Source organism: Schistocerca americana, chromosome 4 (assembly GCF_021461395.2).
Source record: "Schistocerca americana isolate TAMUIC-IGC-003095 chromosome 4, iqSchAmer2.1, whole genome shotgun sequence".
NCBI classification, from domain to species: Eukaryota; Metazoa; Arthropoda; class Insecta; order Orthoptera; family Acrididae; genus Schistocerca; species Schistocerca americana.
In genome coordinates this window covers 497,420,072-497,446,095 of record NC_060122.1, presented here as the reverse complement: position 1 = coordinate 497,446,095, position 26,024 = coordinate 497,420,072, and the positions used below count along the sequence as shown (strand labels likewise).

The following is a 26,024-nucleotide window of genomic DNA, read 5'->3' as shown; positions in this document are numbered from 1 at the left end:
CACAGCAATTTTCAGATTCCGCTAAAAACTTGCTTTAGTATAAAAGCTGAAACTGGTCACAGAGTAAAATACAAGAGCTTTTCTTGCACCCAGAGTAGTTATTCATCAGTAGTGGATGAGAACAGTGCTGAATTTTCATCCACTATTATAGACTTCCTTAAGAAATTTTAACCACTCATTTACAGTACAAAAATTTGTCATAAGGAATCCATCATAAGATTTGGTACATAGGAGATCAGCAGCTGAGAGGCATAATAATTAATTTAAGGAGATCCGCTTTAGTTGTACTAATATTTATTAAATCCTTGACTGGTTTTGAGATTTTAAAATAGCGTCTTCAGGTGTGTGAATATATAACATTCAAAGGAGAGGAAGGAAGAAATATAATACAAAATACGGGTAAAAACCAAAAGAGCAAATTGCTGAAACATGGCGACTTACTTATAGTATTTGGTGATACATAACTTGTGGTTGGGTCTGTCGAAGCAAGAGTTCCAACCATTGCATGTTGGTAGAACTACAAAAAAGAAAAAGGGGGACCCAATAATGAAAGAGACCTAAAATATAATGTCTACCACCACCACATGTTACATTTTTTCGGTCAGTTTCATTATTGTAAACACCCCCCTCCCCTACCACCACCACCACCACCACCAACAACAACAACAACAACAACAAGCAATGATTGGGGCTCTTGCACTGACTGGCCCGACTGCATGTTACGTATTACAAAATACTATAAGTAAGTTGTCGTGTTTCAGCAGTTTCCCCTTTTGGTTTTTATGCATATTTTGCATTATATTTCATCCTTTCTCTTCTCTGTATGTTACAGTTTCATGCACCTGAAGATGGAACTTTAAAATCTCGAAACCGGTTGAGCTTTAAACAAGTATTTGTACAATTGAAGCGAATCCATCGTGATTTGAGAAGAATGATTATGTCCCCAGCTACAACTCAAGAAGAAAATGTCGTCTATGTTATTCATTGTGGTAGTTGTTACTGGCTCAGAAATGAGTAAATGATGAAGTCTATAGTTATTTCTTCTGGATAACACCTTCTGTTCTGTAGATGAATTTTCAATAAAAAATTGGTAAAATATATATCCTACAATGGAAGCTCCAGGTAGGAATATTAACAATGTAGGAAAAGACAGATTGCTGCTTACCATAAGAAGACACTTTTAAGTTGCAGAAAGGCAGAAGGGTCTTTTCGATGAAGGCCGTGGTTGAAAGCTTTCTGTAAGTGTCTTTTAATTGTGCATGTCTGCAAGTCAACTTGTTGTCTTTACGGTAAGTAGCAATCTGTCTTTTCCTACATTGTTAAAATATATATCCTACTCATTTGTTCTCATTCCATAGATTTGTCAGCAGCAATTCTTGTTCTCCATTTCCCCTTATCTTCTGCAAGTCCCCTCATTTCTGAGTATGTCATCAGTGCCAAGTCTTGTTTTAGCTGTCTGATGTACTGAAGTCTTGGTCCTTTCATTCCTTGATGGTCCTCCACGACATTCTTTTCTTTTGTGTGTGTTTGAAGGCTTGTCATTGGTCATTCCCTCTGTTCATGAAATCTTTAAGATTATTCTTGAACAATATGCTTCAAAAACATATAGTCATTTCTGTTCTGGTTCCCCTGTTGTTCATGTCTCTCAGTTGTATTGGGCAATACTCCATTTAAAGGGTTTTACATATTTTTTCCTGGTGTCTGAACTAAAATATTTTCATGTTAGTACCTTCTTCCTCTTGTTGAATTTTGTATTAGCTTGTGCAGTTCTACATTTAATCTCTTGACATGGTCTACCATCCTCTGTTATTCTGTTATCGAGGTTCTTATAACTGGTGACTAGCTTCATATGCTCTCCATCCAGATGGTGATTGTTGGAGCTTTACCACATACAAGGATTTCAGCTTTCTTCTTAGTTATTATTGTATTATATACTTCACAAAACTTCATGTTCGTGTCTTCTATGCCCTTAGAAATTGAGTGTGTGTGTGTGTGTGTGTGTGTGTGTGTGTGTGTGTGTGTGTGTGCTGCCTTTTTTTCCATTATTTAACTGCCCTGTGACTGATATTCATGGGCATTATTCAACAACAAAGGAATATATTTGCAATTGAGTTCAGTTACAGTTGTCAGTGGCATAAAGGTACGTAGGAGAAGGGAATGACTGTCTTGTCCTCCATTGTGGTATATATTTAGTAACTACATATATAATAAATCTTCGGAAAACCATTTGCTGTCATATAATTTATTTTCATGTGATTTACACAACTTATAAACTGGAGCCTGTAGTGTATTTTACTTTGTTCATATACCACTCTCATCTTGATGTATCATTTCATTTCCTCCTCTGTGTCTTAGTTCCTAGAGAAACCAACTCTGATTTTTGTTTCTCAAGGCTTTTTTATTTTAAGTCGAGGTTCTTGCAACCTAGTATTCATTCAGTCTGACCAGTTAAACTTGACTTTTATTTGTTCCTGTTATTCACTGGGTTGCATATATCAGCACCTAGTATTTTCACCTGTTTTCATGTTCAACAGCATGTCTGTTCTGAATTCTATTTTATTCATTTTTGTCATAAAGTGAGTTAACCATCCTTCATGTTGTTTAACAGCCTAAGCCAAATGTTACCCAGTAACGTTTGTGTGCTTTCTTGTAAAAGTTTTTGAGATTTATATTTTTAATATTTTTTATGTACATTGCTTTTCATAAGTAAATTATTGTTGGCCTTCTGTCTTCCTTGCATAAAAATAATTTTCAGATCACCTTAAGTTCATTTTTAACAGTGTCGTAATTTTACCTCATTGTGTGTCAGGCACCTGTACACAGATGTCCATCTCCACCAAAGGAGACGACCCTGCTGGCAAAAGATGATGGACGTACTTCTTTGCCTCACCGTAGTTCATCACCAAGCCAGCAGAAGTCAACACAGTGCTTTCGAGCACCTACACAAGAAATATCATCTGTAAGTATTTTGGATTTTTGAATCCTCAGTTGGAGTGTTATACACTCAAATTGAACCTTCATTTCTAGCCATGATAAAGTGAAAAAGACAACCTTTCTGATATGACAATTTCTTTCAAGCAATGTAAGTCATAAAATGTAAATGACTTGTATTAACATTACGTAGCTTTATTGGAGAAAAAAAGAAGAATATTTACTTACCAGTCATTGTATTTATTTATGTATTTATGGAATGTAGCAATCACAAAGAACAAAATGGGCTACAAAAAGTAAAACTCGAGATACTATAAATATGCGAACACACAACAAAAAACAAAATTCCAAAGTAGGAATTTTTTCGTCACTGAGAATTCATCAAACAGCAATGCTGAGAACTATACAATGTAATGAAATTTCATCAGAATGGTACAGTGTGTGCAGACTGCTGGCACATTTTCTTGTTGGGCATTTGTCCACAATGAATTTGGCGATTTGATGGTGGCTGGAGTCTCACTGATTTAATGTCACCTTTACTAGTCCAGGATATTTTCAGAAGCTATTCGCTGAGTCCTCAACTTCCATAGTACAAAGATGTATCATCCATTGAGCTTATAACAATTTCGTTTTTTTTTGCACCCCCTCCCAAGCATAGTTAGTTGGATTTGTCAGCAGAAACTGCAGACTATTGTATTTGATTCATTCCTGCCTCCTAGAAAAACTATTCATGTTGTGGATGAAGTGTTTTCCTGCATTATTGTCTTAAAAGAGGAACCCATTGCTGAAATATTGACTTTGGGCTGGACTGTAAGTTGGAGAATCCTGTATTGATACTTCACAGTCCTCATATCACCCTCGATAGCAATGAGCAGCATATCCAAAAATCAATACATGGTACCAGCTCAGAACATGACTGATCCAACTCCCTCATAAACTCATGGGACTAAATGCTTGAGACGTGCGTTGGTATCTGTACGCTCCCAGTTTTCGACGATGATCATCAGGGTCAGACAAACCCTGCTTCACCATTGAAGAGGTTCTGATGTAGGTTCCATTCCACATGTTTCCTTGGCCACCTTCTTCACACTTCATAGTGCTAGGAGGTCTGTCTGTTGCTTGCAATGAATGCCTGGAGTCCAAATTAAACATTATATTCTTTCTGGATCAGCACTGTGCTCTCAGTTGTCTCCAAAAAGGTAGTGCTCAGTCCCGTTACATTCTATGTGCTGTAATTTGTAGGTAGTGCTCTTCAGCTGGTGTTATTGACAATGAGAGACTGCTATGAGACATATGTTCATTGTTTTGTGTCTTGCAATGACAGTTGAATGTTCAAATGACATCGCTGTGGTGTACACTGATTCAGCATATACATACAGACCTCACATGCCACAGTGCATTGCACGTTGGATAGTACCATGTACACTGCTAGTTATATCCTTTCCTGTTCCACTCACAGATAGAGCAAGGGAAAAATGACTGTCTATAAGTCTCCATATGTACATCTTATTGTTGTGGTCCGTATGTGATATATATGTTGATGGCAATAGACTCATTCTGCAGTTGGCCTCAAAAGCCAGTTCCCTAAATTTCCGCAATAGTGCCTCACAAAAACAGCATCATTTTCTCTCTAGGGATTCCCATTTGAGTTCACAAAGCATCTCCACAATACTTGGTACTGATCAAACCTACTGGTAACAAATCTAGCTGTACACCTCTGAATTGGTTCAGTGTGTTCCTTTAATTTAAGAGAATTGGTGAGAATCCCTAACACTTGACAGCAGTTGAGAATGAGTCACACTAGCATTATGTATTCTATCTGCTTTGTAGATGATCTACACTTTTCCAAAATTCTTTCAATAAAATGTTGATCATTCACCTTCCTTGCTACCATCCTGATATGCTCATTCCATTTCATATTGCTTTGCCAAGTTATGCCTAGATATTTAATTGATGTGAAAGTGCCGAGCAGCAGACTACTGCACTGCACAAAAAAACAATTTAACAATGTGTGTAGTTTGGATGTCTGATATGTAACTGAAGAAAAAAAGAACATAGCATTACCAACATTGCTGGTGTCGACATGTGTTTATTGTTGTTTGTGAATGCTGGAAGAGGTGTACTAAGTATCATTTGTTGAAGAGTGGTTTCGGTAATTTATTCAGTATTAATGCTGTGACAGTGACTCCAGATGTGCTGGATACACAAAAGATGCACATTTTGAAAGGCCACGCAGCATTGTAGCTGGTGCCCACTTGCTAAAGCTTTGGAAAAGCATAGTACATACAATAAACTAATCCTCATTTTACCAGGGAGAAGTACTATTATGATATCAATTAATTAAGCTGGATAGTAACGAGCTGCATAGAAAAGTCTACTGTGAGGACAGTTACTCATAGAAAAGTCTACTGCGAGGACAGTTACTCTAACAACTTAAGGTTTTGGCTTTAAAACTCCTCTAGAAATGAATCACTGCATAGGGAAACACATATGTATGACAATATTGTTTTGCACATGAGAACTACATCTTTCCTGAAGTTTTTAGTGGGATAGTAGAAGCCTATGATGAAAGCGAAGTGTCATTTTTGGTTCAGCTCAGTAACCTGTGTTCTTTCATAGTTACTCGTCCATAAATCTGCTGCCTGCTCAAGGAAAGGACAAATCCATCAGTGTTATTGCTCTAATACAGCAGCAGTTGTTGGGAATCACAGTAATAACTTTTTCCCTCCAGATTCGTTCATTCTGTTCATGAATTGTCAGCGAAGTGGTTGAGAGGACGTGGGGGCCGCTTATGAAATACGTATCATCTGATTTTAAGAAAACTGTTTTGCAAAGAAGGAAAAAAACAGGTTCTTTCATGTCTTGCAGCACGATATTTTCATTCAATAAGTGATTGAATTTCCTTTCATTATTCATCTTAGTTACTATGTTGCATCCAATGAAATAAAGCATTGCACAATATTTTAAAATTTTTGCAGAGGTAAAAACACACTGCATAGATTTTTTGTATGGCTCATTTTATGGAACTTGTTGGAGTATAGCTAACATATCAAAATTTTATTTAGAGCTCGAGAGCAGAGCAATATCACTGTTCTCAAGATATTGGTTCTGATATCCATGGGAGGGTTGCGCAAATTGTGCTGTGTTCTTTCCATGCAAAACCTGAATCATATGGTTGTAACATGTCATATTCCATTAACATTTAAGATACCGAAATGAGATGTTTTGCAAATGTTAGCATGCAAAGCGTTGCCATATGATTAATATTTGAAACATTTTTATCTCTCAAGATATACACATAACTATAATTTTATTCAGTGGAAAGGTATACTTCTTTCAACAGTATTTAGTATTTAATCAAAAGAGAATATTGTGATATATTAATATTTGCGATGTTGTATGTGAGATACTCAGCTACAATTGAAACCAGTTCGTTGTTATGTCGCAGGATGTAATCGCTAAATAACTAAATGTTTTAATTATTTCAGTTTCCATCAAAATCTTTTGTGTACTTACAATCTTTAGAATGCTTTATAGCTAGACATAATGATATCAGCTTGCCAATTAGTCTCTCTAGCATCACTGTTGCAGTAGTTTTTATACATAGGCTTCTGATTTTCTGCTTCAGTTTCTTTTACCCTGTTTGCCAAGTACTTGGCGTACTTGCCTGTCACTGTCACTGTCTTCATGATTTCTTTGTTTCTACATCCACAACGGCATGGCATTTTCTCAGTCAAAAACAAAGATGAAAGTAACATCACAAATAAGATCACAGCAGCAAATGCACAAGCCAAATGATGAAAAGCTGCTGAGCACTCTGGGCAGAAATGCAGCTACTAGGCCGCTCTTCCTGGCCTCTAAATGCCTCGCATGTTAATGCATTCAGAACACACAGAGACCCAAGTGGCTGGCTGTGTTAACATGTTGGGAGCACAAAGGTGGCAGCAATTGTGCTGAACACAGTGTCTGAAAATTATTCCGATCAGTTAGTTCATGAGCCCATGTGAATATTAAATGGTTGTGAAAACACACTTTACCTCTTAGCAACAAAAAATCCTGAGTTAATAACGAGCATCAATGGATAAAGGAATTAGTGAACGCAGGGCTGTCGTAGTGAGATTGAGTATTGCAACCCCTAAATCCTACAAAAATAAATGAAAAATATATGTATTCAAAAAAACAGATAAAAGTTCATTTGGTGCCTTCCTGAGAGACAATTTCCACACCTTCCAAATGAATAATGTAAGTGTAGAGCAGATGTGGCTTGAATTCAAAGAAATAATATCAGTAGCAATTGAGCGATTTATACCAAATAAATTAACAAATGACGGAGCTGATCCTCCTTGGTACACAAAACTGGTCAGAGTGCATTGCAAGGAGGAGGGGGAGAAGAAAAAAAAAAAGAGCCAAATTTAAACAGTCGCAAAATCCCCAAGATTGGCGATCTTTTACAGAAGTTCGAAATTTAGCACAGACTTCAATACGAGACACTTATAATAGTTTCCACAATGAAACTTTGTCTTGAAACCTGGCAGAAAATCCAAAGAGATTCTGGTCATATGTGAAGAATGCTAGCGGCAAGACACAGGCAGTGTCTTTCCTGCGCAATAGGAATGGAGTACTATCGAAGACAGGCCGACAAAGCAGAGTTACTAAACACAACCTTCCGAAATGCCTTCAAAAAAGAAGATGAAGTAAATATTCCAGAATTTGAATTGAGAACAGCTGCCAACATCAAAAACATAGAAGTGAATATCCTCAGAGTAGCAAGTCTTCTGGTCCAGACTGTATACCAATTAGGTTCCTTTCAGAGTATGCTGATGCAATAGCTCCATACTTAACAATCATATACAACATTAGCTCGACGAAAGATCCGTACGCAAAGACTGGAAAGTTGCAGAGGTCACACCAGTATTCAAGAAAGGTGGTAGGAGTAATCCACTAAATTACAGGCCCATATCATTAATGTCGTTATGCAGCATATGAAACATATATTGTGTTTGAACATCATGAATTACCTCGAAGAAAATGCTCTATTGACACACAGTTAACATGGATTTAGAAAACATCATTCTTGTGAAACACAACTAACTCTTTACTCGCACAAAGTGTTAAGTGCTATTGACAAGGGATATCAAATGGATTCTGTATTTCTGTATTTTCGGAAGGCGTTTGACGCTGTATCACACAAGTGGCTTGTAGTGAAATTGCGTGTGTATAGAATATCGTCTCTGTTATGTGATTGGATTCGTGATTTCCTGTCAGAGAGGTCACAGTTCGTAATAATTCACGGAAAGTCATTGAGAAAAACAGAAGTGATTTCTGGCGTTCCCCAATGTACCGTTATATGCCCTTTGATATTCCGTATCTATATAAATGATTTGGGAGACAATCTGAGCAGCCATCTTAGATTGTTTGCAGATGATGCTGTCATTTATCAAGTAGTAAAGTCATCAGAAGATCAAAACAGATTGCAAAACAATTTAGAAAAGATATCTGTTTGGTATGAAAATTGACCCTAAATAATGAAAAGTGTGAGGTCATCCACATGAGTGCTAAAAGGAATCAGTTGAACTTTGGTTACACGATAAACCAGTCAAATCTAAAGGCCATAAATTCAACTAAATACATTGGAATTACGGTTATGAACAACTTAAATTTGAAGGAAGACACTGAAAATGTGAGAAAGGCATTTTATTGGCTGGACACTTAGAAAATGTAACAGGTCTACAAAGGTGACTGCATACATTGTACTTGTCCATCCTCTTTTAGAATACTGCTGTGCAGTGTGGGATCCTTACCAAATAGGATTGACAGAGTACATCAAAAAAGTTCAAAGAAGGACAGCACATTTTGTATTATCACGGAATAGGGGAGAAAGTGTCACTGAAATGGTACAGGATTTGGGGTGGACATCATTAAAACAAGGGCGTTTTTCGTTGTGGAGGAAACTTCTCGTGAAATTCCAATCACCAACGTTCTCCTCCGAATGCAAAAATATTTTGTTGATGTTGACCAACATAGGGAGAAATAATCACCATGATAAAATAAGGAAAATCAGAGCTCATACATGAAGATATAGGTGTTCATTCTTTCCACATGCTACACGAGATTGGATAATAGAGAATTGTGGAGATGGTTTGATGAACCCTCTGCCAGGCACTTAAATGTGATTTGCAGAGTATCGCTGTAGATGTAGATATAGATGTAGAAGTGTGTTTGTGTATACACGTCTAGAGCACCTGATAGAAGAATCAAAGCAGTAAGAATTAAAGTTGTATGTAAATGTGTCCAGAGCACCCATGGACAGTGCAGCGGCACACATTAACATGTCCAGGCAGTCAAAAGGTTAACTACGCTGTCTCAGACCCTTGATGTTTGCACCACAGAACTGTTCTCATATTTCATCTCGTGAACATTCTTGAGGCAAGTGCTCAGCAGCAGCTGATTTGCTTATTTGTTTTAGTTGAGTGTGTTTTGTTGTTCCTTCTGGCTCTCCACTACACTACTCCACTACAATTTTTGTGACAGTCTAATTAAGGGGTCTTTTGAAAGAAATATGTCGAATAACCTAATAAAATTGAATGAAAGTGTCAATTTAAGGAAGGCTTGCGGTCTGTCACTCGATTTATCAGTCTCTCACCAACTATCTCATCTGTCAGAACTGAAAATGACTGAGATAATGTGTGTTTCACAGAATAACAGTGCAGGTTTCTAAAAGCAAACGAGCATTAAGGGGTCTTGCAGGTGCCAGGAGTCAGATTTAGCTACAAATAGCGGTGAGACATCAACAATACTTCACAGTGTGTTTGGAGTCCAGCCAGTGAGCATGTATAACAACACATCATGCTGCACCTGAAGAAGCTGACTGTGTTGGTTGTCAAAATATTGCACAGAAAAGTGTAATCAACAACTGGCATAACACTCAAAAGCATGTCATTGGCCCAGCAACTGTCTCTTTTCCATGTGACAACTGGACAGAATCTGTAACTTGTGATGCGACAAGTGGTCATAACAGAAATTATTTACAACATGTCATTGCATGTCTGAGGAGAAGCTGAAGAAATCCCCCTCACACTAGTCAGCCATTTTTGAGACACACGAGACATCACTATATCTATAAGGGATTCAGTCTTAATACCTCCTGATACCAATGAAGGAGCGTATGTCACTGAGTGGTTATTGTAGCTCCTCACTTGTTTCCGATATTGGGTCAGAAGACGACGTTTCATTATTAGTAACCTAACTTTAGAAGATACAGCTATACAGCAGATCTCCCTAGCTAACAGCTAGTACATTCATTTCTCTTCTTTTGAAGACATACAATACCAATTTGAAGTGTAATATCATTGTGTGCTTTACGTGTCGGTCTTTGGAAATGTGTTTACGTCTTTGTATAGTTATTTCTGTCCCATTGATATCTCTGATATTGAGTCTCAGTTACAGTGCTCCTTATTCGCCGATGATTAAGTTACGTTAACTGAATCTTCCATCGGTTCTCAGTAGAATAACATTATAATAAATGAAAAGCGCTAGTTTGCTTTTGTTCTACAATATTACTCTTATTGTTGTCGGCTTACAAGGCCATCTTCATACAAAAGATTAAGCTAAGGATACCACACAGTTACTTCACATGTTTGGCAGTGGAAACAGTGTCCATTCACTTTCTGCATTTGCCTTCCACCTATGTTGAAAACGAGGGATATTGGGAGAAGTTTGAGTGAGATTTCTGAGCCTTGATTTTGACACTAAGTATTCCTGGTTTCTGCACCTGAAGAATGTGAAAGCAAAGTTTCTCAAAACTCTTAACATTGTAAAGTGCTTTAACCATGTCTTGAGGAGTCAATATAGTGGATACATACATACATACTCTGCAAGCCACTGTACAGTGCATGACGGAAAGTAGCCTATGTCACTGCAAGTCATTTCCTTTCCTGTTCCATTCACAAATAGAGCGAGGGAAAAATGACCATCTATATGCCTCTGTATGAGCTCTAATTTCTCGTATCTTATCTTCATGGTCCTTATGCAGAATGTATGTTGGCCGCTGTAGAATCGTTCAGCAGTCAGCTTCAGATGCCAGTTCTCTAAATTTTCTCAGTAGTGTTCCTCAAAAATCCCTATGGTGATTCACATTTGAGTTCTTGAAGTATCTTCATAGTAATATTCCATAATAATATTTCTTCAAATACTACAGACTGCAGATTGCCTCCAATCGAAATGTCTGTAATATATCTCCATAATACTTGCATATTGTCCGGACCTACCGGTAACAAATGTGGCAACCTGTCTCTGAACTAGTTTGATGTTTTCTTTTAATCTGACCTGTTTTGGATCGCAAACACTCCAGCAGTACTCAAGAATAGCTCACACTACTGTCATACATGCAATCTCTTTTACAGATGAACCATACTTTTTCCAAAATTCTCCCAGTGAACAAAAGTTGCACAGTCATAGTTCCTCCCACAATCCTCACATGCTTGTTCCGTTTCATGTCGCTTTCCTACATACTCCCAGATATCTGAACGACATGGCTCTGTCAAGCATATTAACTAATATTTTTCTACATTTAGAGCTAACTGCCATTCATCACATCACCGAGACACATTCTCTAAGCCGTCTTGTATCCTCCTACAGTCACTCAACTTCGACAACATCCTGTACACCATGGCATAATCAGCAGACAACCACAGATTCCTGCCCACCCTGTCTTCCAGATCATGAACATATATAGAAAATAATGGTGGTCCTATGGCACTTCCCTGGCACACTGCTACTGTTTTTAGGATTCTTGTGTGGCCCAGACTAGTTCATCAACTGTGCCTACAGATTATATCAACACTATACACCATTAAGTGCTTTGTCTGCTTTGTGTGCATGGGTAGGATAGGGAGAGTGGGGGGAGTGGTGCTGCAGCAATAAAGTATTAGACTTGCATTCAGGAGGATAATGGTTCAAGTCCCCCTCATACCACTGTAGTGATTCGAGAATTTCTGTGTAAATTCTAGAACCACTCAGTCTTCTACTGTCGACGATATTCTAGATACGAGTGTGGGATGGTAAAATCCTACCTACTGCACATCACATGTTTGTGTGTGCAGGTTTAAAATCAGTCGCAGGAAGAAAGTAGACAAGGCGGTCGAACGGCACCGACAAGTACCTGTCGGGCAATCCATAGATGTGTTAGTGAGTTTATTTGGAAGAACGATGGAATCTATATGCAGCTTTGTGCTTATTGTGTCACTGACTGTTGTTATGTGAAACAAGAACAGTTCAAAAAGTACTCATATAGACTCTTGACTCAGCCTTGTTAGAGGCAAGACATTTTTTCAATCTCCTTTTCTGAAAGTCATGGTGTCTAAGCAGACTTTCCTTTGAATGTAAATCAATTTGTTTCTAACATACGACTGTATGAGAGACTTACTGAAGTTACATATTATGTTGAAAGTGAGAATTTTTATTGTGCTTGAAAGTCGAACACATTGTTGATTTACAAAATGTTAAGCTTTTATGACTACTTATTTCGCTAGTAGAATGGGACTTGAAAGTTCCTGTACCTAGCGTTATTCGACGGAGAAGAAGTCAAGAGAGTTTCCAGCAGCCAGCTATCCAGTAAAGAAGAGTGGCTGCAAACCCCAAGTAAGCCATCTCGTAAAGAAATGGAATGTGGTGCGGGGAAATAAATCAGTATAAACCACACCCATACTCACACTTTTAAGTCATCAAAACATTAGAACATGGTGACCTGCAGGAAAGGACCAAAAACAGGAATTTTCAGTCAAAAATGAGAAAAGAAGCTGTTGTCTGTTGCCATAGCAACCAAACATTGTACAACAAGGGATTTACTCTTAGACATTCAGTTATGTTCAAGAATGGACCAAAATTTCAATGTATTTGTCTATGAAGAAATACGCATAGAACGCTTCAACCAAGAAGATCCAATGCGGGGAGTATACAGCTCTCACACATGTTGCCGGGACGCAGACACGGAAACCAACGTACATCTGACGCTGCCGCACCAGCTGCTGTTCACCAATGCTGACCTGCCTCCACATCTGCTCACCTCCGCAACGAGAATTCTACGCCGGGTGAGCGTGAAACAAAACTACATTACTTTAGTACGAAGTGGTACAAGAGTATGGAGAATATACAACAGGTTGGGGAAACTCAAGACTGAGCTATGGCCATGAAAATTAGCAAAGAAGTGCCTGACTGGGCTGGATTTGGCAAATTTAATCAAAGTTCAAATTGCGGCTCTAAGTAAAGAACTAGGCTTAGTAAATTCTCAGTTAAATACCCAGAGTGAAACTTTAAATGCTCAGAGGGAAACTAAATATTCAAACAACAAATTTAGGTTTGTTAAGTGCCGAGGTCGACTCTCAAAGTAAAAAATTTAGTAATCTGTGCAAAGGCATGGGCACTTTGAAGACTGAGTTCGACGCTATAAGTACTGAAGTAAAGAATTTAGAAGTAGATCTAAAGAATGAGTTGACAAACTCTTTGACTACTCACATAAATCATATGTTTACTGACTGTAGTCAGGAACAGAATGATACCTTTCAGGATTTGTCATAGAGGTTAGAACTTAACTCTGAGAACAAATGTAATGGTGTAGAATCGGAACTTATTGAAAAGTTAGGATCCTTTGAAAAAGTGTATAGTATTAAGTATAATGATGTAATGCATGGGTTGTATACTTTGCAAGAGAGTGTAGATAGGCAGAATGAGTTAATGCCAGTCATTCAATTGCAAATTACAGGTGTCAATACACGGTTAGGTAATGTAGAAAGAAATTTCAAAGAGAAAATAGCTAACTCTGATATTATAAACGTGATTAGTTAGTAGGAACAATTTGGGGAAATCATAGATCGTAAAGTTACCAAGAGAATAACATCCGGGAATGTATCACCTATTCCTTCTTCCGAACTTAATGATACCAGGATGGGTAGGGACGACCTGTGGAAAGAGATGAAGCGTATCCAAGATAAAATAGAAAAAAAGGTATCTTCACCTAATGTTGTATTAATTAGTGAAGCTGTGACTGATTTACAATGGGGAGCTAATTCAGCGTTATCTAGACAATTTCCTAAATTTAAAAGGGACGAAGATGTACATCCGACCCATTTCCTACTAAGGTTTACTCAAGTATTACCCAAAAACTGGGAAGATTCTAAGAAGATAAAATTTGCTGTGGGGTACCTTCTAGGGGAAGCCTCAGATTGGAGTACAGTAAATATTGAGAATTTTTCCTCTTAGGAGGACTTTCAAAAGAAATTTAAAGAGAAATAATGGTCTGCCAGTGCTCAAGAAAAGTTGATGTCAGATCTATGGGACCCAAAACATTACAAAAATACTTGGGGTACTATGAGGAAATATTTCGATTGGCATTTAATACGAGTAAAGTATTTAGATAAGCCAATGGAATAAGAGGGATTGGTACGTATTTTAATTAGATGATTTCCCATCTATGCGAGAAGAGACATCTTATGCAGTGGCTGGAAAACGGTAGAAGAGTTGTCTTTTGTTGATGCACTTGATGCAATAAATAAGGACCACAACGAAACTTTATGCCAAAGTGAAAGTTCCAACAATAAAAAAAATAGTGGAAATAATTTTAAAAGGCATGAGGCAATCTTAGCAAAAGTACACCAGTGCAGTAAGAAAAGTTGTCACAGTAATTATCAAAAGAAGCATTCACATTCAAATTTAGATCCAGTAACTTCTCAAGAATTTATACCGAGTAACCAAAAAACACAAAATAGGAATGTGGTACCTCGTTACGGTAACCAACCCATAATTAGTAGTAATGTGGAAAAAGTTGTTAAACCTGGATCCAGGACTGGGGTCCAGATCGTGGAAATACATTAGGAGGCCGTATTCCATATAAGTATGTTAACTTTACGCACAAAATACCCACAAAGGAATGGTTGTTGCTTGAAGAACCAAGCTTAGCTACTAATAACCCACAACCTATAATAGCAGGGACAGTGGAAAATTCTGAGGTTAACATATTTATAGATTTGGGAAGTGAGGTATCACTCATCTCAAACGCATTTTTTAACTCTATACAGAATAAACAGCACTTACCATTGTTGTCAGTGACTGGAATATACACAATAGGGATAATGGGAACAAAAAGTAAACTTGTAAAATATGAAACTCCGGTGAACTGCAGTATTGGAAATATGTTATTTCGTCAAATGCTGTTGATAGTAGAGAATATTAATAGAGACGTACTGTTTGGTTTAGATTGATTGTTAGAGTTTAAAGTCATCTTAAACTTTGACGAACATCTTTTATGTTTTGGTGTAGAGGACAGTAGATGCTGGACACCTTTTGTGACAAATAGTCACTTTGAGGAACAAACAACGGAGTGCCAGTCTCTGCGATTAACCATTACAGCACAGTTATCACCAGAAATCAATAATGTTGATCAGGGAACACATCGAACTGATAGACAAGACACAGTTAATGAATCCCTAATATTAACAGATCAATGAAGACAAGATTTGTATAAAATTTTAATGGAATATGAAATGGTATTTTCTGATGGCCCAGGTAATATCAGCGACTATATTTGTAAGTTCAAAATCAAAGATTACACTCCATTCTTTTACAAACCTTATCCAATACCAGTGAGTTTGAAGGAAGCAATTCGGGATGAGATTAACAAAATGATTGATAGTATTATTATAGAATGAAGTTCCAGTGTAATGACTAATCCTCTGGTAGTGGTGAAGAAAGGTACAGGCGGGGTAGGATTAGTCTTAGACGCTCGTACATTGAATTGACATATAGAGATGGGGAGGGACCGGCTGATTAATATCTACGAATTGTTATCCAAATTTGAAAAGGCAAGATTCTTTAGCACGAGGGATATGACCACGGGATATTGGCAGATAAAATTACATCCAGAATCCGAAAAGTATACAGCCACTTTTTTTAAATGGAAAATCTTATCATTTTAATGTATTGGCATTTGGACTTAATCTCTCTGTGTCCATTTTTATACGTGCGTTAGCTGAAGCACTAGGGAGAGACTTATTGAAGGATTCGATAACACACTACTGGCCATTAAAATTGCTACACCAAGAAGACGAGATGCTACAGACGTGAAATTTAACCGACAGGAAGAAGCTGCTGTGATATGCAAATGATTAGTTTTTCAGAGCATTCACACAAGGTTGCTGCTGGTGGCGTCACCTACAACGGGCTGACATGAGGAAAGTTTCCAACTGATGTTTCCAACTGATTTCTCATACACAAACAGCAGTTGACCAGCATTGCCTGGTGAAACGTCGTTGTGATTCTTCGTGTAAGGAGGAGAAATGCGTACCATCACGTTTCTGACTTTGATCAAGGTCGGATTGTAGCCTATCGCGATTGCAGTTTATTGTATCGCGACATTGCTGCCTGTGTTGGTTGAGATCCAATGACTGTTAGCAGAATATGGAATCAGTGGGTTCAGGAGGGTAATACGAAACGCTGTGCTGGATCCCAGTGACCTCGTATCACTAGCAGTCAAGATGACAGGCATCTAATCAGCATGGCTGTAACGGATCGTGTAGCCACATCTCGATCCCTGAGTCAACAGTTGGGGACGTTGCAAGAAAACAACCATCTGCACGAACAGTTCGATGACGTTTGCAGGAGCATGGACTATCAGCTCGGAGACGATGGCTGTGGTTACCCTTGACACTGCATCACAGACAGGAGCGCCTGCGATGGTGTACTCAACGATGAATCTGGGTGTATGAATGGCAAAACGTCCTTTTTTCGGATGAATCCAGGTTCTGTTTACAGGATCATGATGGTCGCATCCGTGTTGACAACATCGCGGTGAACTCACATTGGAAGTGTGTATTAATCATCGCCATACTGTCTTATCACCCAGTGTGATGGTATGGGGTGCCATTGGTTACACATCTCGGTCACCTCTTGTTCACATTGACGGCACTTTGAACAGTGGACATTATATTTCAGATGTGTTATGACCCGTGGCTCTACTCTTCATTCGATCCCAGCGAAACCCTACATTTCAGCAGGATAATGCACGACTGCATGTTGCAGGTCCTGTACGGGCCTTTCTGGATACAGAAAATGTTTGGCTGCTGCCCTGGCCAGCACATTCTCCAGATCTCTCACCAATTGAAGACATCTGGTCAATGGTGGCCAAGCAACTGGCTTGTCACAAGACGCCAGTCACTACTCTTAATGAACTGTGGTATCGTGTTGAAGCTGCATGGGCAGCTGTACATGTACACGCCATCTAAGCTCTGTTTGACTCAATGTCCAGGCGTATCAAGGCCGTTATTACGGCCAGAGGTGGTTGTTCTGGGTACTGGTTTCTCAGGATCTATGCACCCAAATTGCGTGAAAATGTAATCCCATGTCAGTTCTAGTATAACATATTTGTCCAATGAATACCCGTTAATCATCTGCATTTCTTCTTGGTGTAGCAATTTTAATGGCCAGTAGTGTATATGTAGATGATATCCTAATAATATTGGCTACTTGGGAGAAACATTGTCTAACTTTGTGCAAGGCTCTGAAAAAATTTAAAGAGAAAGGTACGACGGTGAAGCTGTCAAAATCGTTTTTTGCGTGCCAAGAACTTAAGTTCTTAGGGCATATTGTAGGGGTAGAGGGAATTAGACCAGACTCTGAAAGCATAAAAACTATCAAAGAATGTCCGCCCCCCAGAAATGTAAGAGAATTAGAAGGATTTATAGGTATGGCCAGATACTATCAACAGTACGTATGAGGACAGGAGTTAAATGACCCAAGAATTTTACATTTATTAAGAAAGGAAGTACCGTGAACTTGGGCTCAAGGTGCAAATGATACGTTTGAAAACGTTAAAAGAGCACTTGTTGAGGTGCCCATATTACATCATCCAGTTATGGGCGAACCGTTTAAAATTTCGACAGATGTATCTGATTACGGTATTGCTGCTGAAATTTTCCAAGGAGAATGGGATCTGAGTAATATAGAACACAGAACTATAGCTTTTGCTAGCCGTAGCCTAAATAAGCACGAACTAAATTACACAGCTACCGAAAAGGAACTATTGGCGATTGTGTGTAGTATTCAAGAGTTTCAAACACCAGTATGGGGATCAGAAATCCATATTTATACAGATCATCAAGCTTTATCCTTTCTGATGAGTAGTCGATTACTACACATTAGGTTGATGCGCTGGATGCTTTTCCTACAGGAATACGATATCAAGATACGATATGTAAAAGGTTCCGAAAATATAGTACCTGATGCATTATTGAGGCTACCCATAGGAATGGAAGACTTGAAACGTACGGAAGAGCCTGGCGTTATTATTGCCATTAATTTAATGTCAGCAGAATATCCGAACATGAGGATAAAAGAGATAGTTCAAAGAATAACAGAGAATATACATCATGATCCTTTTTTCACAGAAATATTTTCTATTTGTATCCAGAACTTGTTACCTCCTAATCAAGTGGCAAAATTAAAAATTGTTGATCATAACTTGCTTTGGAGAGACAGTGTAACATCACAGTGTTGGCATTTATGTATTCCGAAGGTAATGGAAGACGAACTTGTATGGTATGTTCGCACAGGGTAAGGACACTTCAGAAGCATATCTCGTATGAATAAATTTTATTATTTCAAGAAACTAGGGCATAAAATAGCATCTTTGATTAGGACCTGTGAAACTTACCAGAAAGTAAACGAGAGTAATACTCCAGTGAAATACAGAATGTATCCTATTATCCATAAGTCATTACACGACCTTACAGCAGCAGATTTCTTTGGACCAATTCCACAAGGAAAGGGAGGAGTATCATATATTTTGGTTATCATAGAATGCTGGTCAAAATATGTTAAACTATATCCTATTAAGAGAGCAAAAATAAGCGATTGGTGTGCAAAGCCTCGACTGGAAACCATGGAAAAACCAGGAGTGAGGTCAGCGAACCTGGTTTCCAAATCCCATTTCGCATCCTGGCACCTTTGCGCGAAATTTATAAATTTAAATTACAATCTTGTTGTTCAGCTTTTTCACAATTAGTTATTGCAGAGAATTTGGGTGATACGCAGACAGTTATACACTGCTTACAACAATACTTTCTAGAAGTAGGTAAACCAAAGTGGTTTCTTACAGATAACAAACCACAATTTGTGAGCAACGAATTTAGAGAATTCCTAGCATGAGAAAGTATTTGACAAGTGTTAATATCCAATTATAACCCATAATCAAATCTGTGTGAACGGGTAATGAAGGAAATTGGGAAATTATGTTGTAAACACTGCCATGAAAAACATATTTCGTGGACAACGAAAATTAAGGACTTTGAACTTATCCTAAATGAATTAGCCCATTTATTGACTGGGTTGACACCTTTAGATGTTATAGGCAAACCGTTTGTAGGAGAACCCTTAATTAAGTATTTTAATTGGTATGAATAATGTAGTGTCAATTATGAAGTAAATCAGGAAATAATTTCTAAAAATTTGATTGAAAATTTGCAACAAAGAGTAAGCAACCATAATGAAAAGGCTGTGGAACCTCAGTACCAAGTCTGGGACTTGGTTCTTATAAAACATTATCTTCCCAGCTTGACTCTGAAGAAAGAGACTCATAAGTTTTTCCAAAAATGTGAAGACCATACTGGGTACAAACGGTAATCCATCCTAAGACGTTATTTTTAGTAGATCCCACAACTGGACTAGGAAAGGGGAAATACAATGTAAAGGATGTAAAATTGTATATCCCCCAGGGATGTTAACATTCTGAGTTAACAGGCGGAGTGACAACCATTGGATCTTGAGTTGTTTTTGGTGTTACTTCCAAAATAGTTTTCCTGCACTGAATTTCTTTAAAACCTAAAACTAACCTATAATCGTACTGCTTAACAAAAAAAAAAAAAAAAAAAAAAAAAAAAAAAAAAAAAAAAAAAAAAAAAAAAAAAAAAAAAAAAAGTGATTTCTAGACGAAATAAATTGATTAGAGTATCATGTTTGTGGAAAAATATAATATGATGTGACTAACTGAACAATTGTTTTACCGAGGTGTTTAGTTCTTCTGCTTTGTATAGAGTATTTTATACCTTGTATGAGATGTGATATAGATAGGAGGGATTGAATAAATTTTGAAAGGGGTGGGTATTGTAGCTAAAAGCTTGATTTACAAGAACAGATAAATCATGACTAACACAAAACACACATCACACCTTTCAATCAACCCTCACAAACAAGTGTGCCTGATTCTTCTTCATTTGCCATTTCCATAGGATTGCTAGGTTTTCCTTCGGGGACCTCAAAGGGTGAAGGTGGGACAAGTCCATTCTGTAGGAGACGATTTAACACCAAACCTCCTCTGGTGTCTCACTCAAGTATCTGAGAGGTAAGGAACCTGGGGAAGGGGGGTGGGGGGGTGGGAAGGGTTTCCTGTCTTTGGGGCTATCTTCTTTCTCTTCTTCGATCCTAGAAACATGATCTATTTTTTCCTTTCTTACTTCTCATCTTGAGGACCTGTCTATCTTTTCCCTCTTTCCATATTCATAAACTTCTCTCACTGAAGTCCTTCCTTATTTCCGTGGTTACTAATAACCTACACCTTATCTTTAGATAAGAAGGCCAAAGAATCAGACTACACGAACACACATCCACATATACACAAATATACACTTCTACGCAAATGTTGAGTTATATAAGACAAACCCTGTCACAATGGAAGAACCGTCAGGTGTTGTAGGGTAAAAGGTGTGTACATAGGAAATTATGCGCACATATATGGGGAGTTATGATGGTTCTACATCGAATATACATGAGAAGAGGTGACATACATAACGAGCAACTATAAAGTAGTAGTGAGTAATGGATAAATAAGAGAGAAACGTGAGCAAAGAAAGAAAACGAAAGTAGGAGTAGAATTAGTCAGGTTGATCATCAAACAATGTCAGTGCAATAAAAACTCTGATGAATTGAAGGGTAGTGGAACCGTTCTAACGTTTTGATGACTTTGAGTGTGGGTCTGGGTTATACTGATTTATTTCCCCAAACCACATTCCACTTCTTTACGAGAAGACTTACTTGGGGTTTGCAGCCACTCTTTTTTACTGGATAGCCGGCTGCTGGAAACTCTCTTGACTTCTTCTCCATCAAATAACGCTAGGTACAGGAGCTTTCAAGTTCCTTTCTACTAGTGAAATAAGTGGCTATACAAACTTTACGTTTCTTCAATCAATGATGTATTTGACTTTCAAGCACAATAAAAATTGTCACTTTAAACGTAATATGTAACTTCAGTAAGTCTCTCGTACAGTTGTATGTTAGAAACAAATTGATTTACATTCGAAAGAAAGTCTGCTTAGACACCATGACTTTCAGAAAAGGAGATCGAAAAAAAAAAAAAAAATCTTGCCTCTAACAAGGCTGAGTCAAGAGTATATATGAGTACTTTTTGAACTGTTCTTGTTTCACATAACAAGTCAGTGATACAATCAGCACAAAGCTGCATATAGATTCCATGGTTCTTCTAAACACACTCACTAACGCATCTATGGATTGCCCGACAGGTACTTGTCGGTGCCGTTCAACCGCTGTGCCTACTTTCTTGCCGCGACTGATTTTAAACCTGCACACACAAGCATGTGATGTGCAGTAGGTAGGATTTTACCATCCCACACTCGTATGTAGAATATCGTGTGTTTGAGATGGTAGTAGGCTGAGTGGTTCTAGAATTTACACAGAAATTCTCAAATCACTACACCATCTAGTTGTAGGTTACTCATGGTTTCCCTGAATCACTTAATGTAAATGCAGGGATCTTTTTGTTGAAAAGAACATGGCCAGTTTTCTTGTTGATCATTTCCCATACCAAACTTGTCCTCTGTCTTTGATCAGCTCCTGGTGGCACATTAGGTAAATGTTTTCATGCCTCTTGACAATTACCAGTATCTGATATCCCCCCCCCCCCCCCCCCCCCCCCTCCCGTCCTATCGAAATGATATATCCATACCTTTCATGAGAGACAGTGTCATTTGTAATGCATGCAAAAGTGTGCCTTGTACCACCTGATGCAGACCAAATGTGAATCTTGTCTAGAACCAGAGTCATCTTCTGCACTGATTGCTAATAAGGTGCAGAATTGTATTTGATCCAAACGAGTGTAGGAGGAATATTATTTCAGAATATATTTTTAAAATTTTGTTTTACAACACTTTAAATTGGCACTGCAATTAGCCAACCATGGTGCTGAGGTACACACAGTATTAAGGGCACTGGAGCATGTCACCTTATTCAGCCTTCAAAATCCCTGTTTTTCTTGTGGATGTACACAACAGAAAAACTAATCCACTCCATCTAGGGTATCCCCCTTTGTCCACATCAACAGAAATTTGTCTGTAGAAATTTTAGCAGTTGTTACTCTACTGTGCCTTCTCACAAGCAAATATTGTGTCCTTTAAATATTGTAGTGGCACCTGAGAGATTTTGTGATTATGGTAGATGCAAAATAGATATCATAGTGTACTGCATGTGGTTTTGTGTGATTGTTTTTGCAACATATCCTTAAAATTGTTATCAAGCTTTAGAATGTTGTCTTTGATTTTATAGTGCATTTCATATGTCTAAGTGCAGTAAGAAAAAGGTACTCCGTGATGAGCCCAAAGAGCCCTGCAATGGCTATTGGCTGTTGCTTATTCCTCTGTCATATGGCATCATTTGGGTGTGGTATGGAGGGGTATGCAGTCGGCACACTGCTCTCCCATGCAGTGTCAGCTTTCCAGAGCTTGGAGCCACTGTCTCTCATTCAAGTATCTCCTCTTGGCTTCAAGAGGCTGAGTGCACCTCATACCAGTCCTTTAACCAAGCAATAATTGCTGGCAGTACTGGGAATTGAACCTGGTTCTTCTGCTTGGGAAGCAGAGAAGTAGACTGCTCAGCTAACAAGACAGATGTGCTTCTCAATTTTCGTTATTCTCAATGAGTTTTTCAGGATAAAGTGTGTATAATATTGGCAAGGCACCAGAATTTTTACATACTATTCATTTTCTCTCTCATTTCCACTGTGGAAGCAAAAACCACCCTTTCTGTAAGACCTTACTTTGTCAACATCTTGACACTTTGTTTCTTTTACATTTTGACATCTTTAAATAACAAATTATATCCCTTTCTGTGATATTTCTGTAAGAGTTTAGTAAGCAAAGTTTATTTGGGAGCATTTCCATTGACTTTCTTGTTGGAAAACAACAAAGAGTGTTGTTCTTTTGTAATTACTTTCGTTTTTGTTTACCCATAAATAAAATGCATTTGTTATTTTAGCATTTAAAGCTAAAAGCAATGTTGCACAAAAAGGACCAATATAGGCATAGATTTGTGTGTGGAATCCGGAGAGGTGCAAATAAATTTCCCCTTCAACATAATTCTGTTATGTAAGTGCTATAGTAATGGGCTATGTGTCTGAGATAAGGGTATTGATATCATTCACTTTCAAGTGTTGGCAGCCCACAAATATTTTAGAAGTACTTCATAACAAAATGAAGCTGGCCTATGACAAGAATTCTGGCGTTCCTGAAGGGATGCTTCTGTGAAAGAAATTTTGAAAACTTTTGTTTCTGAAGTTGTTGGTGAAACTTAATTTGTACTACTGTACATAGTTTGATGTTGTAGAGGTTTAGCATTTGACTGCAAAATGTTGAGTGAAAAGTGTTAAATATAGGCTACTTTGAACAAATTTTTATGTAGGCATAGACAAATGTGTCAGATAAGCTTATCACAGTTAGCTGTAATTATTCTGTTAGATTACATAATGATCCATCCATTGTTGATATTAAAAGGACGGATAGAATAATAAAAACAAACATGATATAATTATTAAAGTTTTTTGGTGGGCTAGGAAGAGGGAGAAATTTGAGAATGCCGTTTTAGATGTCTAATTTTTATGGTTATTTAAGTGGGCCTTCTGGGAAGAGTTTCATATTTTTCAACAAAAAGTAGGTATGGTTGATAGCAAGTTTCATCATCTCGTGTGTTTTCATTTGTGTTCTTTTCCTTAAAAATTTGCTTAACACAGATCTTTGCAATCGGTCAGAATATGGTTAAATATGAGAAAGCCGGGCTGCAAATACTTTCTTCTGTGACATTGTTCATGGCTGCTAAGCAAGATTCTTTTAATGCTTTGCTGTATTTTCAGCAGCACTAACAATAATTTTTTCTTCATAATTTTGGATTTGGATCATGCCTTTTTTATGCAGTTATCATCAACACACTGGAGACCAAGGCATTATGGAGCACTTGACTTCCTTTGAAGCTATTTTCTGGTCACTTGTAAGTCCCAAATTCCCAATTACATATCGTGCAGTTCCTTAAAAATCAGTCTGGACAGGGTCTGGAATGTATTTGTTTGGGACATGCATACTTCACTATTCTTGTTGAGTTACATCATTCATATCAATATGTATGCATTGAAATTGGATTAATGGCTCCTCAAACATTGACAGTTAACGCAGACTTTCATGGTAGCAGTCATTGTTGTTCCAGAGCTTGAGGCTGGCCTGCAGTGCTAGTCCTCCATTAATCCTTAAAGATTAGCACACAGTTTGTTTTTGTGTAGTATTTAATAATAGTGAAAGTTGGTTTTATATTCTGCCGTTTCGTATGTTTCATTCTGTTCCCTTGCTTTCTTCTTTAACTTTCTCTGTCTGTTTTTCTTCATCTCTCTTCCACCATCTCACACTTAATATTCATACAGGCTCGGGTACTAGTTACCTCTTCACCATACGCAGATATTATACCAGTGCCTCATTATGAAAGCTTGTGCAGCTCAGTGGAACGTCAAACTCCATCTCCAAGTTCTTGCAGCCAGCACAATACATCATCATCCAAGTGCCCCACTTCCAAAACTGAGGTAATGCTGATGAGTAATTGCTCATTTTAGTTGAACCTAACTGTAACCATAGAAGTACTGTTTGAAGGATGAGAAGATTTCCCATTTTTGTATTTATTTTGTACATTTGTGTTCATTCGTACATTACATTTACATTTGAAAGTGAAACAAAAAATTTTGAAATTAATAGCTAAAAGAAGTGGAATTTAGTAAATAGAAAAGTTGTTCTCAGTAAAAAGTAGAAAAATTGTCAAAAGTAGTGGGTAGAAAAAGATGTTCACAGCAGTAGATAGAAAATTCGTTCAAATTACTAGACAGAAAAACTTGGTGATGTATAGTAGTTGGGAGTATTCATTGTAGACTAGCTCTTGAAAAGTCATCCCTGAAGAGGACCAATAGCTCAATTGTGAACGTGACCATGGACCTCTGAGCATCTGTGATATAAATTTTTCATTCTGTGCTTCAACTCTAACATTTTACTGTCTTATTGCTCCCTGCATGGTCTTAGTCAGAAATGGCTGGGTATGGGCCCAGGCCTAATGATACTGGGCTTCCAGAGCTTGAGGCTGGCTTGCAGTGCCGGGCCTCCATTAACATAATACCTGAACATGCTCTAGTAACAGTCACTTGGTGCTAAGGTAGAATGTTGTATGTCACAGTGAGGGAAGGATCTTGGCTTAACTGTCTTGATTTTGAGAAAGGTACAAAGCTGTGCAAGAAACTATCAACCTAAAGATATGCTGTGTGCTGATGGGGCTTGGTGGCTGTTGAGGCGAAACAGCCATTAGTAAACAATGTCTGGGGAATGTATTGCACCTAGCTTGTATGAGACTTACACAGGCAAGCTAGACTCTGGCTGGGGACTATGTAGATCCCTAGACATTCATGGTAACATTATGGTCCTTGATCTCTTAACTGTAAACATTGTCCGTGAAATGAATGTACTATAAGCGCTAAAAGGACTCAAACAACCATTGCCCATTTGGGCAAGCTTTTTTTAGATATTGTAACAGAATGTGTCCCATAATTGAGAATGTGTTTATAATAATAAAATGTGAAGAATGATTGTTTCATAAAATTTCACGATTCTTGATATACAAAGGTTTAGAGGGTTTGGCTGGTACACTACAGTTCAGAAATTAACAAATTTAATGAAAAGTAAGAACTTGGAAGGTAGTCAGTCAGAGGGAGGCAAGCTACAGTAAAGTACTGCACTGAAGTA

At 37.9% G+C, this 26,024-nt stretch overlaps 1 protein-coding gene across 2 annotated transcripts in view; it reads left to right on the top strand.

Moving 5' to 3' along the window:
- Positions 1–26,024, top strand: part of LOC124612972 (TP53-binding protein 1-like) — a 282,018-nt gene that overhangs the window by 100,485 nt on the left and 155,509 nt on the right. Inside the window, exons 8-9 of one of the 2 annotated variants that reach the window (XM_047141500.1) lie at positions 2,810–2,959; positions 24,668–24,823. In XM_047141500.1, the coding sequence (XP_046997456.1) occupies positions 2,810–2,959; positions 24,668–24,823 (306 nt within the window). The remainder of the gene's footprint in view (positions 1–2,809; positions 2,960–24,667; positions 24,824–26,024) is intronic. The other variant, XM_047141501.1, reaches the window with a different exon arrangement.